The 13,019-nt window shown below is 44.4% G+C and overlaps 1 protein-coding gene across 2 annotated transcripts; it reads right to left on the bottom strand.

The window, feature by feature from the left end:
* Nucleotides 1-7,769: 7,769 nt before the first annotated feature.
* LOC134980890 (putative nuclease HARBI1) lies at nucleotides 7,770-12,200 on the bottom strand. Of its 2 annotated transcripts, XR_010190484.1 has the most exons (6): nucleotides 12,174-12,200; nucleotides 11,323-11,437; nucleotides 10,866-11,238; nucleotides 10,533-10,554; nucleotides 8,988-9,524; nucleotides 7,770-7,856 (listed from the first exon to the last, which is right to left on the bottom strand). XR_010190484.1 is itself a non-coding variant. In XM_063947899.1 (5 exons), the coding sequence occupies exons 1-3, from the start codon at nucleotides 11,906-11,908 to the stop codon at nucleotides 10,551-10,553; spliced, it is 963 nt and encodes a 320-aa protein (XP_063803969.1). In that variant the 5' UTR covers nucleotides 11,909-12,037; the 3' UTR covers nucleotides 7,770-7,856; nucleotides 8,988-9,524; nucleotides 10,533-10,550. The 2 variants fall into 2 exon arrangements, 1 of the variants encoding a protein (XP_063803969.1); XM_063947899.1 differs by lacking the exon at nucleotides 12,174-12,200 and having other exon boundaries at nucleotides 11,323-12,037.
* Between the last annotated feature and the right edge of the window lie 819 nt (nucleotides 12,201-13,019).

The following is a 13,019-nucleotide window of genomic DNA, read 5'->3' as shown; positions in this document are numbered from 1 at the left end:
CCCAGAGAGACTGGACACACACTAGGAGAGCTCTCCTGAGTTTTTCTGAAAATACTTTATGGGGGTCATTCCGAGTTGTTCGCTCGGTAAATTTCTTCGCATCGCAGCGATTTTCCGCTTAATGCGCATGCGCAATGTTCGCACTGCGACTGCGCCAAGTAAAATTGCTATGCAGTTAGGAATTTTACTCACGGTTTTTTCTTCGTTCTGGTGATCGTAATGTGATTGACAGGAAGTGGGTGTTTCTGGGCGGAAACTGGACGTTTTATGGGTGTGTGTGAAAAAACGCTACCGTTTCTGGGAAAAACGCGGGAGTGGCTGGAGAAACGGAGGAGTGTCTGGGCGAACGCTGGGTGTGTTTGTGATGTCAAACCAGGAACGACAAGCACTGAACTGATCCCAGATGCCGAGTAAGTCTGGAGCTACTCAGAAAATGCTAAGAGAGGTCTAATCGCAATATTGCGAATACGTCGTTCGCAATTTTAAGAAGCTAAGATTCACTCCCAGTAGGCGGCGACTTAGCGTGAGCAAATCTGCTAAAAGCAGCTTGCGAGAGAAGCAGACCTACTTCTGAGTTCAAAGGCTCTGCTTCTTAGGCTACTGGACACCATTAGCTCCAGAGGGTTCGATCACTTGGTGCGCCTAGCTGCTTGTTCCCGGAGCCGCGCCGTCAACCCCCTCACAGAAGCCAGAAGAAAGAAGCCGGGTGAGTATAAAGAAGATCAGAAGACTACAGTGACGGCAGAAGGCTTCAGTAACGAGGTACCGCGCAGCGGTCGCGCTGCGCGCCATGCTCCCACGCACACTTCAGACGGCACTTGCAGGGCGCAGTGGGGGTGCCCTGGGCAGTATGATTACTGGAGGTTAAAACTGGCAAATATATATATTGCAAGTGCCTAGGCACTAAATATAGCCCCTGCCAGTATAAAAATGTGATATTCAGCGGGACTACAGCGCGCCGGCGAGGGGGCGTGGGTTAGCCCTCACAACTTACCAGTGCCATTTTCTCTTCACAGGCTGCAGAGACGCTGGCCCGGACCTCCACTCTCCTGAACAAGTAACAGGGAGCAAAACGGGGGGGCACATTGATTTGGTGCTATTAACCCTTTTTATAATAACAGCACAGACATCTGAGGCAGTGTATATTTCTCTCAGTACTGGAATAGGCGCTGGGGTGTGAGCTGGTAAACTCCCTCTGTGTTTCTCTAACAGGCTTCCCTGTGGGTCTGTCCCCTATAGCCAGTGTGATTGTGCGTGTCGGTACGTGTGTGTCGACATGTCTGAGGCTGAGTGCTCCTCCCCGGGGGAAGTTGCAGTGGGCGCAGATAAGGAGCTGGGAGTGACTCTGTCGGCACCGCCGACTACTGATTGGGGGAATATGTTGAGTACATTGAATGCAATTGTGGCGTTATTGACTAAAAGACTGGATAAATCTGATTCTCAGACACAAATGTGGAGAAAATCCATGGAGGACGCCTTGTCTCAGGTACAGATTCCCTCAGGGTCACAAAAGCCTTCATTTACCCAGATGGCGGATACTGATACCGACACGGACTCTGATTCCAGTGTCGACTTTAGTGAGGCCAGTTTACATCCAAAATTGGTTAAGAGTATTCAGTACATGATTGTGGCAATTAAAGATGTTTTACATATTTCTGAAGTGCCTGCTGTTCTGCTGAAGCACCATATTTGTGCTGCCCATGAAGGACCTACCTTCCGAGTAGAGTGAGCAGAGACATTAGCCGGAACAGGGAGATCAGCTTGAGAGTATGCTTCTGAAATCATCATTCGAAGCCATCTTGCCAGCGTCTGTTTAGTAGCAGGCCATCCTCTCTTGTGAAATCCGTAGAGAATGAAGAGAGAATCTGTCTTTCTGATGGCACTGGTACGATCCACGTAGATCCTTAATGCACGGACCACGTCCAGTGACGCATCTCCCGCAGAAAGTTCCGATACCTGAAAAGCCGGGACTACAATTTCTTCATTAAGGTGGAATTTAGACACCACCTTAGGAAGATACCCAGACCTAGTTCTAAGAACTGCTTTATCTGGATAAAAAAAAATCAGAAAAGGAGAACGACATGACAGCGCTCCTAAATCTGACACTCTTCTAGCTGATGCCATAGTCAGTAGAAAGAGAACTTTAGCTGTCAACCATTTATGATCCACTTTATTAAGTGGTTCAAACGGAGAAACTTGCAAAGTTTTGAGGACTAGACTTAAGTCCCAAGATGCTGTAGGAGGAACAAAAGGAGGTTGAATGCGCAGCATTCCCTGGAAAAAAGTACGCACATCCTGTATATTGGCAATTTTCTTTTGGAACCATACAGTCAATGCTGATACTTGAACTCTCAAGGAAGCCACCTTCAAACCTTTATCCATTCCTGCCTGAAGGAAAGCTAAGACCCTGGAAACTCTGAAGGATTTTGTGTCCATACTTCTCTCAGTGCACCAATGAATATAGGCCTGCCATATTCTGTGATAAATACGAGCTGAGACTTCTGGTTCCGGCTCCCATGTGATCGGGAGCCTGGCGTGAGAGCTCCGTTGCTACCCCGGCCAGCACAGCAAGCAGAGCCGCGCTCGCGGACACAAACCCGGCGGTTCCCGCAGCCTCAGTGAGGGGAAGGTCTCCTCCACCATATGGAGAAGTTTCTCACCTCTTCCATGCCGCAAAGCAGCAAAGATCCCACTCTGAGCGGCGCCGGGCAGAATCCAATATGGCCGCCGCACCGGACACACAGGATGGTCCGCAGCTGGATGATGGGTCTCGGCCTGCCTCTCCCGACCCTGCAGCCCCAGTCTCATATGAGGATGTCGTGAAAGCTATCAAGGTAACGATGGGGCCCCTCATGGACACACGCTGCTAAGTTAACGCAGGTGGCACAGGACATTAAGTCTCAGATGAAACAGCTGTCCCAGAGGGTATTAGTCACAGAGCAGAGATTAAGGGAAGTGTTCCAAGATGTAGCAGAATTGAAAACGAACGCTGACACTATGCAGAAATCTTATTACCAAGTTATGAATACATTAGACGACCTGGAGAACAGATTGAGGAGAATTAACCTCAGGGTCATGGGCCTAGTAGAATCTCTTAAATGGCCAGACCTATACCGTTTTCTACAGGAGTCTCTTCCGGAGTTGCTGGACATTAAGGATACATGTGCAGACATGGTAGTGGAGAGGGTCCATCGTCTCGGACCGCCCAGGACGGGTCAGAACGCGAGGCCACGCGTGGTAATTTTTCGATGTTTAAACTTTCTGCATAAAGAAGCTATTTGGTCTGCTTCCAGGAGACACAGAGCTCTGGCATGGGATGGCAGGGACATTTGTCTCTTTTAAGATTACTCCGCAGAAGTCTCCCGAGCCCGCAAGGATTTCTCCCAGATTTGTTCCCGCCTGGTCCAGGAGGGCAAGAAATTTGCACTGCTGTACCCTGCACGATTACGGCTCTTTGAAGGGGAATCATTTAGTGACTTTTCTAATGCGGCTGACGCAGCTGGCTACCTGTCTGAAGGAAGAAAGTCGGGACACTCATCCTCTCCTGCTTCTCCACGTTCCGCATCATAGGCCCTGTGCTGAGAGATTCACGCGTCACTTGATGAAAGGCCTGGAGGTTCCGGATGGGACTGCTTGCATGCCTGCTATTTGTATGGTATCCATATACGGGGGAAAAATTGCTTAAGTGATACTCATCCAGTTTACAAGTACTAAACACCCTCTTTTCCTTAATCTCAGTTTAGTTTGCTCAGTTGGGCTGGGGGGAAGCTGGGAGTTTAATTTTTTAATTGAAGGTAGCTATTGACCGGGGTGTGCTAGGGGTAAGCACGCCATGTTTGAAGTTAACATTACGGATTTCTAAATGGCTGGAAGTCCTTATTTCTTGGATGATGGAGGCGAGTTGCAGCCTCCTGCCTGCTCTGCTTTTTTGTTTCTATATGTTGTTACCCTCTCTGTGTCTTGTCTAGTCCCCCCTGTATGTTTGCTCATGTAGCGTGGTGGGTGGAGCAGCGGTGGCTGGTCCGCCATTGCATTTATGTGCTCATCATTACTTCACTGGGTCTATTTAGATTGGCTGCATGTCGTCTTTAACGATTAGCACATGGAACGTGGGGGGTATTAACTCCCCGGCTAAGAGGAAAAAAATTCTTATGTATATGAACAAGCTCCGTATGGATATAGCTTTCCTGCAGGAAACGCATCTCCTTCCTCTAGAGATGGCCAAACTTAACACACTTTGGTGGTCAGTGTTGGCCTCGGCCCCATACTCCTCTAAGGCAGTCTCTTTTTTATACTGTTCATTCTGTAAAGGTGGACCCGCAGGGTCGGTATATTATTGCAGACGTCACAGTAGACTGCACACGCCTATTGCTATGTAACATATATGCTCCGAATAACCGCCCCAAAGGGTTTTTTCTAGAAATGCTGAACAAACTGTATGGTCATATAGATTCCAACATTGTGTTAGGGGGGGATTTCAATGTGGTTTCGTCTCATGTTATGGATAGGAATGTGGCTTCCAGTCGAGGGCTTAGTGACCCTAAAGTGGGTGTTAACTATATAACCCGCTGGCTGAGGGTGGTGGATGTGTGGAGGGCGTGCTATCCGCTAGAACGGGATTATACTTGCCTGTCAGCTGCATATGGTACGCTTTCCCGCATTGATTACTTGCTGTTGTCAGAACATATGTTCCCTAAGGTTATGGATGCTGGGTTTGAAGCTATAAGTATCTCGGATCATGCCTTATGTTGGATTAAGCTGGCGCTGCAGGTGGATAAGGGTCCGGTGCGGCAGTGGCGGTTCCCGGCACATCTGGCTAATTCATTGAAATTTCGTAACATGTTGGAGGCAGCGTGGCTAGACTATAAGAGTAATAACGCAAGTTATTAGTCCGAGAAGCCTCTGACATTCTGGCAGGCATCTAAACCCGTCATGAGAGGGGTAATTATGTCTTACTGCGCACACAGGGATAGGCAATTAGACGGCTTATACTTGGAAGCCCAGGCAAACTTAACGACTTCCTTTCAGAGGTTTAAGCATTCACCTACTCCAACTAATAGGGCTGATTATAATAACAAAAAGGCCGTTTTTGATAAGATTCTGAATCACTTAGAAGCCAAGCACACTTTCTATAGGTCTGCTTCTTTTCACAGATATGGTAATAAACCAGGGAAATTAATGTCCTTCTTATTGAAAGAGCGCCACTCTTCCTCAGTAATTAAATCCCTCCGCACTAGTGACGGTACTAGGGTCAGGTCTAATGCCAAAATAACGGAGGTGCTGAGTTCTTTTTATGCCCAACTGTATTCTCAGCCTCCTAGTAATCTGCCCAATAAAGAGGCCTTTTGGGCTAATATGAGTTTACCTCAGATGTCTGACAGCCAGGCCTCATCCCTTATGACACCCATATCGGGGGAGGAGGTGGAGAGGGTGATTAAGGCACTGAACACTGGAAAGGCACCGGGACCGGACGGCCTCTCCAATGATTATTATAAAATCCTAATGCCCCATATCCGGGACACATTGCAGGTATCTTTTAATGAATTACTCTCCGGCCGGGCCCTGCCTGGTTTCTTTAACTCAGCGTTCCTCAGGGTGTTGCCGAAGCCTGGCAGGGATCTGGAACTCCCGGAATCTTATAGGCCTATTTCCCTGCTTAATACGGACTATAAGCTGTTTACCAAGATATTGGCTGACAGGTTAAAACTTGTATTGCCCTCCATTGTCCACCCAGATCAGTCGGGATTCATTTGGGGCCGCCAGGCGGTGGTTAATATAAGAAACGTCTTTACAGTAATGCAGAGGTTACAGTCTTCCTCAGATACGGGCACCAATGTAATTCTATCACTTGACGCCGAAAAGGCATTTGATATGGTGACTTGGGACCATTTATTTGATACCCTACATAGGTTCGGGGCCCCGTCAGCCTTTGTAGAAATGTTGGTCCGCCTATACACAGACCCGGCCACGCAAGTATTAGGCAATGGCTATATTTCCTCCCCCTTCTACATCCAGAGAGGCACCCGTCAGGGCTGTCCTCTATCCCCTCTACTATTCGCCCTGGAGCCACTGGCGATATCCCTCCGTGGCGCGTCTTCCTTTAGAGGCATTTTGGTGGGCAGGCTGGAGGTTAAGATAGCGTTGTTTGCTGACGATATGTTGCTATTTATCGCTGACCCCAGCAGGTCGATAGGACCTATAGTCTCCATCATTGATAGCTTTGGATCCTTTGCGGGTTACAAGGTTAATCTTTCCAAATCAGAACTCATGCCTCTATCGGGAGATGCATCCTTCTTTAATAGGTACCCGATATTGTCCCAGTTCCCTAGGACCCAGAGGGCTCTTAAGTATTTGGGGATAATGATACCCACATCACTGGAAATGTTGTATACAGTTAACGTTGCCCCGGCCCTGACGGCTGTCCGGGCTCTCCTGGACGGGTGCGTTAATTTGCCCTTGTCCTTGCTGGGAAGGGCCACGGTCCTTAAAAGTGTAGTGTTCCCGAAACTCTCATATATTTTGCAGATGCTGCCATTACGCCTTACAAAAAAAGACTGTAGGTCTGTAAACTCCATGTTCTCTAAATTCTTATGGGGGGGGGAGCAAACCAAGGATTTCTTATGCTAAACTTCAGATGCCAAGGGCGGAGGGGGGGCTGGGGATTCCAGACTTGGAAGCGTTTAGCAGAGCGGTGATGTTCCGCTATGTCACAGACTGGTTATGGCAGCGTTCTTGTTTTACCAATTATACATTGGAGGAGGAACTGTTTGCCCCCTTCTCTCCCAGCGCCCTCCTTCACATCCCAAGGAACAAGCTGCCGGCATCACTCAAGGCGAATATTATCCTTTCAGATACTCATGGAGCCTGGCACTATTCCAATTCAAAATCACATAGAAACCCGGCCTCCTCCCGTTACACAACTTTCTGGGGGAATCCCTGCTTCAGTCCTGGGCTGGAAAATGCTAACTTTGGCCCTCATTCCGAGTTGATCGCTAAGTTTTTCGTTCGCACAACCTATTAGTAAAGTTGCGTTAATGTAGTAATTTTGCGAACATCCGCCCCCAACGTATTTTTGCTCATTCGCACGCATTATTACACAAAGTGGGCGTACGCCAAATGACATCGCAGCAATGCAAAAACATCGCAGCAATGCGAACCCATCGCATTAACACATACTTATTCGTAAAAATACTAGGTAGTCGTAGATTTACACATTTATCAGTTAAAGTGCTCACTTTTGCGGAGAAACGCACCACATTGTTTTTTTTTACTATTAAGTGGAATAACACCTTCCAATTAAAAGTCCACAAGCCCTCCTCAATTACAAATCCAATTAGTGACTGAATTGTAATGTTCATGATCAATTAAGTATTTTATAAATACCTGAAGAACACTTTGTAGCCATAAAAGAACCTATTTCTAATTTACATGTTTAATATAAATATAGATGTTTGCAATGTGCTTGGTCTAATGTGTTTTGTGTATTTATTAAAGTAGAGTTTTTGTATGTGAATGAAGGTTTTTGCATGTTTATTTAGCCAATAACATGTTTGTTTTAGATTTTTAAAATAACTTACGTTAGCTGTATGAAATGTTTAATGTAAGAAATGTTTGTTCTGCAATCTGCTGTTCCTTTATTGCATTATTAAATAATAAACACCCGCTTAAGTATAATAATTTTCTTTTATTTTTTTTAAATGATTTTTAGAAATGTTAAGATAATTTTTGTTTTTAAAAAACATAAAAAAATTAACAAAAATTTTCCATCTCATCTAGCAGACCCAGCAAGGCCTGGAGATGTCGCCTCATGTTTCCCACAATCTCCCGCAACGATGTGGGATCTCCAACGGCAACATCTGAAATTAAAAGATAACATAAACATTACTAACTTACTCACATTGCTTATTATACAAGCAAGGCACAAAGCACACTTTAATGCAGGCATGTCCAAACTGCATCCCTCAAGCTGGTGTGAAACTACATATACCAGCATGCGTTAACTCAGTTTTGGGGCCAGGGAATGCCAAACCTGTGTCAGGGCATGCTGGGATGTGTAGTTTCTCTACAGTTGCAGTTGCGCAGTTTGGACAGGCATGCTTAATGGCAAAGTTTATACATCATGCCTGTTTTATGGTACAATCATTAGCAGAAAAACACACAAGCCTGCTCAGGCTTTTTTGGCTAATTTTTACAGTATTCTAGACCATGGGCTACATTTACTACTATGTGAGTTCATTTTAAGATGGAGCGTTGCCCATAGCAAACAAGCCAAAATAAGATGATTATCTTGTAGAAGTGGTTCCCCAATTGTAAAGTTTATTTGTATTGGTTGCTATGGGCGACATCCCATGTTAAAGATAACTACCATCTTCGTCACTGTTACACCATGTTGGCATTCATTGACATCTGGAGTGTTTTTTTAATATTTTTAAGGGGTTTGGTGCTGCATCATCACACTGCATATCAACATCTTCAGAAGGCCAACATATCCTAGCATTCCCACACTCCCTGAAAGCTGCCCTTACTAAATAATTGCAAACAGGTTTGACTTTAACAAATAGTCATTTTGTGAGTGTAACTTTCACAACACAAATCACTGTGTCATTAGGCTGCATAACAAAGTGAAGCATGTGTTTTGTAAGTGCAAATATTAAGACTACACAGGCACAAGTGTAAAAGACCAACAACATACTAAACTCCACTCAGGTCTAACTGTTTCCCAGAAAAAAACACACATATAAACCCTGTTGTCCTGGCAACCCTGGCTACCTAATGAGTGTCAACCTAGAGTGGACACACAAAACATTGCACACATAAACACTGTACATATAATGACACTCACAAATATGTAAATGCAACATGTACACCATGAAGAAAAACACAAATTTGTGTCCTTGGTACAAGATTTCAAACAGTACAACACTGCATGTTTTGTCATTGTAAGTGTAAGTAGGTAATCATTTAAAAAAACAAAAAACAAAACTTACTTTCCACGGCAACATGAACACTCCCTGAACTGGCTTCAGGGGCTTCCTCTGCCCATTCACTGGGTGGGGATGTTGGCTGGATGGGTGAAGGCGGCTGGATGGGGGAAGGAGGAGGGATTGGGGAAGGAGGAGGGATTGGGGAAGGAGGAGGGATTGGGGAAGGAGGCTGGATGGGGGAAGGAGGCTGGATTGGTGCTGGAATTTCAGAGGGGGGGTCTGATTGAGAGGGCGAGGGGGGCGGAGAGAAAGTTAAGCCAATAGAGGGTGAGGGGGGCAGAGATGGTGATTTAGAAGTTGAAGGAGAAGGGGTATGGGAAGGAGGAGAAGGGGTCCCAGAAAGAGATGGAGAGGTGTGGTGAGAAGGGGAGTGTAAAGTGGTGTGGGCCAGGGAAGCTGAGGGGGACTGGGAAGATGAGGGGGACTGGGAAGATGAGGGGGACTGGGAAGGGGAGGGGGAGTGAGAAGGGGAGGGGGAGTGAGAAGGGGAGGGGGACTGGGAAGGGGAAGGGGGCGGAGAGGTCTGCCGTTGTTGTTGTCCTATAATGATATTTTTGACAACATTTAGTTTACATGTGAAATTACATAGTAAACAATTTCAATTTTCAATGTTCTGTTCCATGTAAAATACAGTGTTTTTTATAAATGAAAATCAAACATGTATAAATCCTATTCATGTTGGCCACAGCAAACAAAATGAGTCATAACTTTTACTTTGAAGCTCATTCCGTAATCTAGTCCATTGAGTCATATTGATTGGTCTAGGCAACATCACCAGATCACTATTCAAGGCACCTTATTATATAGGCAGCAATGATCAAGTATTTGGGAACAGTTTCCTGGCTGGTTATTAATTCTTGAAAACATGCACTTGTTTGGTGTCAGTTTGCTACAGTCAGTACTGTTTGGCCTAACCACACACACTGTCCTATTTTGTAAAAAAACACACTCAGCGTTACAATTAGCCTACCACTTAGTGTAAATTTGCACAATGTTTGCTAATATTCTTATGTAATGTAACTTACGTCGTGTATGCATAGAACGTATTTGCTGGCGGATCTCCGCCAACAGCTCGGGAGTCCTCCTGCGGAGATCACTCCATCTCCTCTCAAGTTGAATGATTGACCGCCTGCTGCGGACGCGAGTCCGCAGCAGGCGGCGGACCTCCGCGTAGGCCTCGCGCTTCACCCGATTTGGGATGAAGCGCCCAACGCGGCCTACGTGGCGGTCCATCACCGCAACCAGGACGCGGAGCTCACGCCTGGTGAACGGTGCAGCACGCATCTTGGCAATGGCGTTTTCCTTATTTGGGCATATATTTATAGCGTCTGTTAGCATGTGATTGGTCATAAATCTGTTGTCATTTCTAATAACTTTATTGATCTTTGCAATGCTGTGAAGAGCAGTGTTATTTCGCACGAGCGGAAAAACGCATCCGCAGAAGTAAATTTTTGCATTAAAAAAAAACAAAAAAAAAAACACCATAACACAAACAGACACAGAGACACACAGTTTTGAATAAAATTGTAAACATATCTGTGTACTCACCACAGTTTGTGTGATCATTCAGCTGGACAGTCACAAAGTGGGCAAGATTCAATTTCATTTGTTTTTGTGTTTGTTTAAATAATCAAGATTTTAGGATATAAAACAAATAAGGACACTATTTAGCCACATCACATTATATTTTGTACTAATCTCAAATTGTAAGCTTAACGTGTTAACGGATTTTTACTTTTTTAAAAATGACAAATAAACAAAAAATCCTAAACCATTACACAATGACCTTACAATCTCAAACAAAATGTCAACATTACAAACAAAACATAAGCATACTGTGCTTTGTTTTTTTAACATAAAAATAATATAAAAACACTATACCTGAAATATTCGGCAACAATCCTTGCCCTCACTTGGCTCCCCCTCCGTGTAACACTCCCACCACCGAAGTGTCGAACAACCCCTGGCTCCTCATCAGGCAATTCCTCTGCCTGAGGAAGCTCTACACTACTCCTTACCGCGATATTATGTAGTATTGCGCACAGGACCACTATTTTACTTGCCATCTCCGGCGAATACATGATGTCGCCACCAGTGCGGTGGAGCACACGAAACCGCCCTTTAAGGACACCAATTGTGCGCTCCACCAGCTGCCTAGTGGCAGTAAGCGCAGAGTTAAATGCCATCTGTGGTCCTGGCCTGGGATTACGGTAAGGAGTCATGAGCCAGGGGGTGCAAGGATATCCACGGTCTCCTGTTTGAGGAAAAACCTTAAATTAAAAAGAGTATATTCAAAAATTTCATTTATTTTTAAGATAAAAAATATCTACAAACTCACCCAATAACCACATGTCTGCTCGTTGACTTGCTCTTAATCTCTGCCATATCCCTGATTGTCTAATGACATATGCATCATGTGAACTTCCAGTAAACTTGGCATTCAGGGAAAGGATCTGGAGGGATGGCCCACAAACAACCATTACATTCAGAGAATGAAACAGTTTCCTGTTTCTATAAATTTCTTCATTATGTCTTGGTGGCTGAATAGCAACATGTGTGCCATCCACAACCCCAATAACATGTGGGAAGCGACTACCACCTTCCTCAAATTGCCGCTTCACCACATCTAGGGCACCAACATCCAAAGGCATATCAATGAATTGCTTCACCCGCTTTAGGAAAGCCTGGCAGACACGCCGCAGGACCTTACTGAACTGGCCCTGCGACATGCCAACCAGGTCTCCCACAACATGTTGATATGAGGCTGTAGCCAAAAAATGTAACACAGCAAGGAATTGTGTCAATGGTGGTATTGCTGTAGGATACCGAATTTCAGACTCCAGATCACTCTCTATTATGGAGAGAGTGTCTAGGATTAGATGTGGTGGCAGCCTGTATCTACGCACCACCACATCATCTGGCATCCCAAAAAGTAGGACACGGGTTCTGAAAATTGGTGGCCTAGCACGCCTCCGTTGCCTTGGTTGATGAGGAGCCGGTTGTGGTTGTGGGGCTGGCGGTTGGGGTGGGAGTGCTGGCGTGGGTTGGGGAGGTAGGGCTTCTGCTGCGATAAATATCGACATAACACAGTTTTTTGAGATAAAAACAAAAAAATGTTTAATACTCCAAAATTATTTATTAAAAAATATACAAACAATAAATGTATAAAAAAAGGTGGAGTCAACTTACTGCAGGAGCGTACGACATTATTTCTGGGTTCAATTCAGGAACAAAATTTTAAAAAAATAAAATAAACATATGTTAATGTGAGAAAAACCAAAAATGTTAGTTTCTAGATTTCTGAGCATCAAACACATCACAAACACCATAAAACAAATATAAATAAAAATAAAATAAAGGAAAAAATTCAATCAAGTAACAAAAAAAAGGGCACTTACCTGATCCAAAATCAATAAAGTTTTTGTGTTTTCTTGCACACCAAAAACTCAAAATATACAAGGGTTTCCTCACCCAAAAAACAACTCCTACAAGAGAACAAAAATGACAGTCAAAAACAACATACAGACCATTCAAACAAACAAACAAACAACAACACAGGCAAAGGGCACTTACCTGATCCAAAATCAATAAAGTTTTTGTGTTTTCTTGCACACCAAAAACTCAAAATATACAAGGGTTTCCTCACCCAAAAAACAACTCCTACAAGAGAACAAAAATGACAGTCAAATCAAAGAAGCACAGGTTTATTTACAAAAATGGACTTGCTAAATATATATGTGTTTTTAAATAAAAATAAAAAAAAAACCCAAAAAAAAAATCTTTGAATTCAAAAAATTACCAAGAAGATTTCCAGAATACTCACAAACGAAAAAACGCAACAAAAAAATGTCTATACTCAAAACGCAAACGAAAGGACAAATGTATGCTTGACAATTACTCACTCTGCAAATTCCTATAGCACCTTCACGCACAAGCCAACAAACTCAAGTGAAACTCCAAACTACCTACACTCACAGCGTGCAAAGTAGGCCCTTAAATAAGCAGTGCAATCATTAATCAGATTAACAGTGTACA

The sequence above is a fragment of the Pseudophryne corroboree genome, chromosome 12 (genome assembly GCF_028390025.1).
Source record: "Pseudophryne corroboree isolate aPseCor3 chromosome 12, aPseCor3.hap2, whole genome shotgun sequence".
Classification (NCBI taxonomy): Eukaryota; Metazoa; Chordata; class Amphibia; order Anura; family Myobatrachidae; genus Pseudophryne; species Pseudophryne corroboree.
This window is presented reverse-complemented; position numbering and strand designations above follow the sequence as displayed.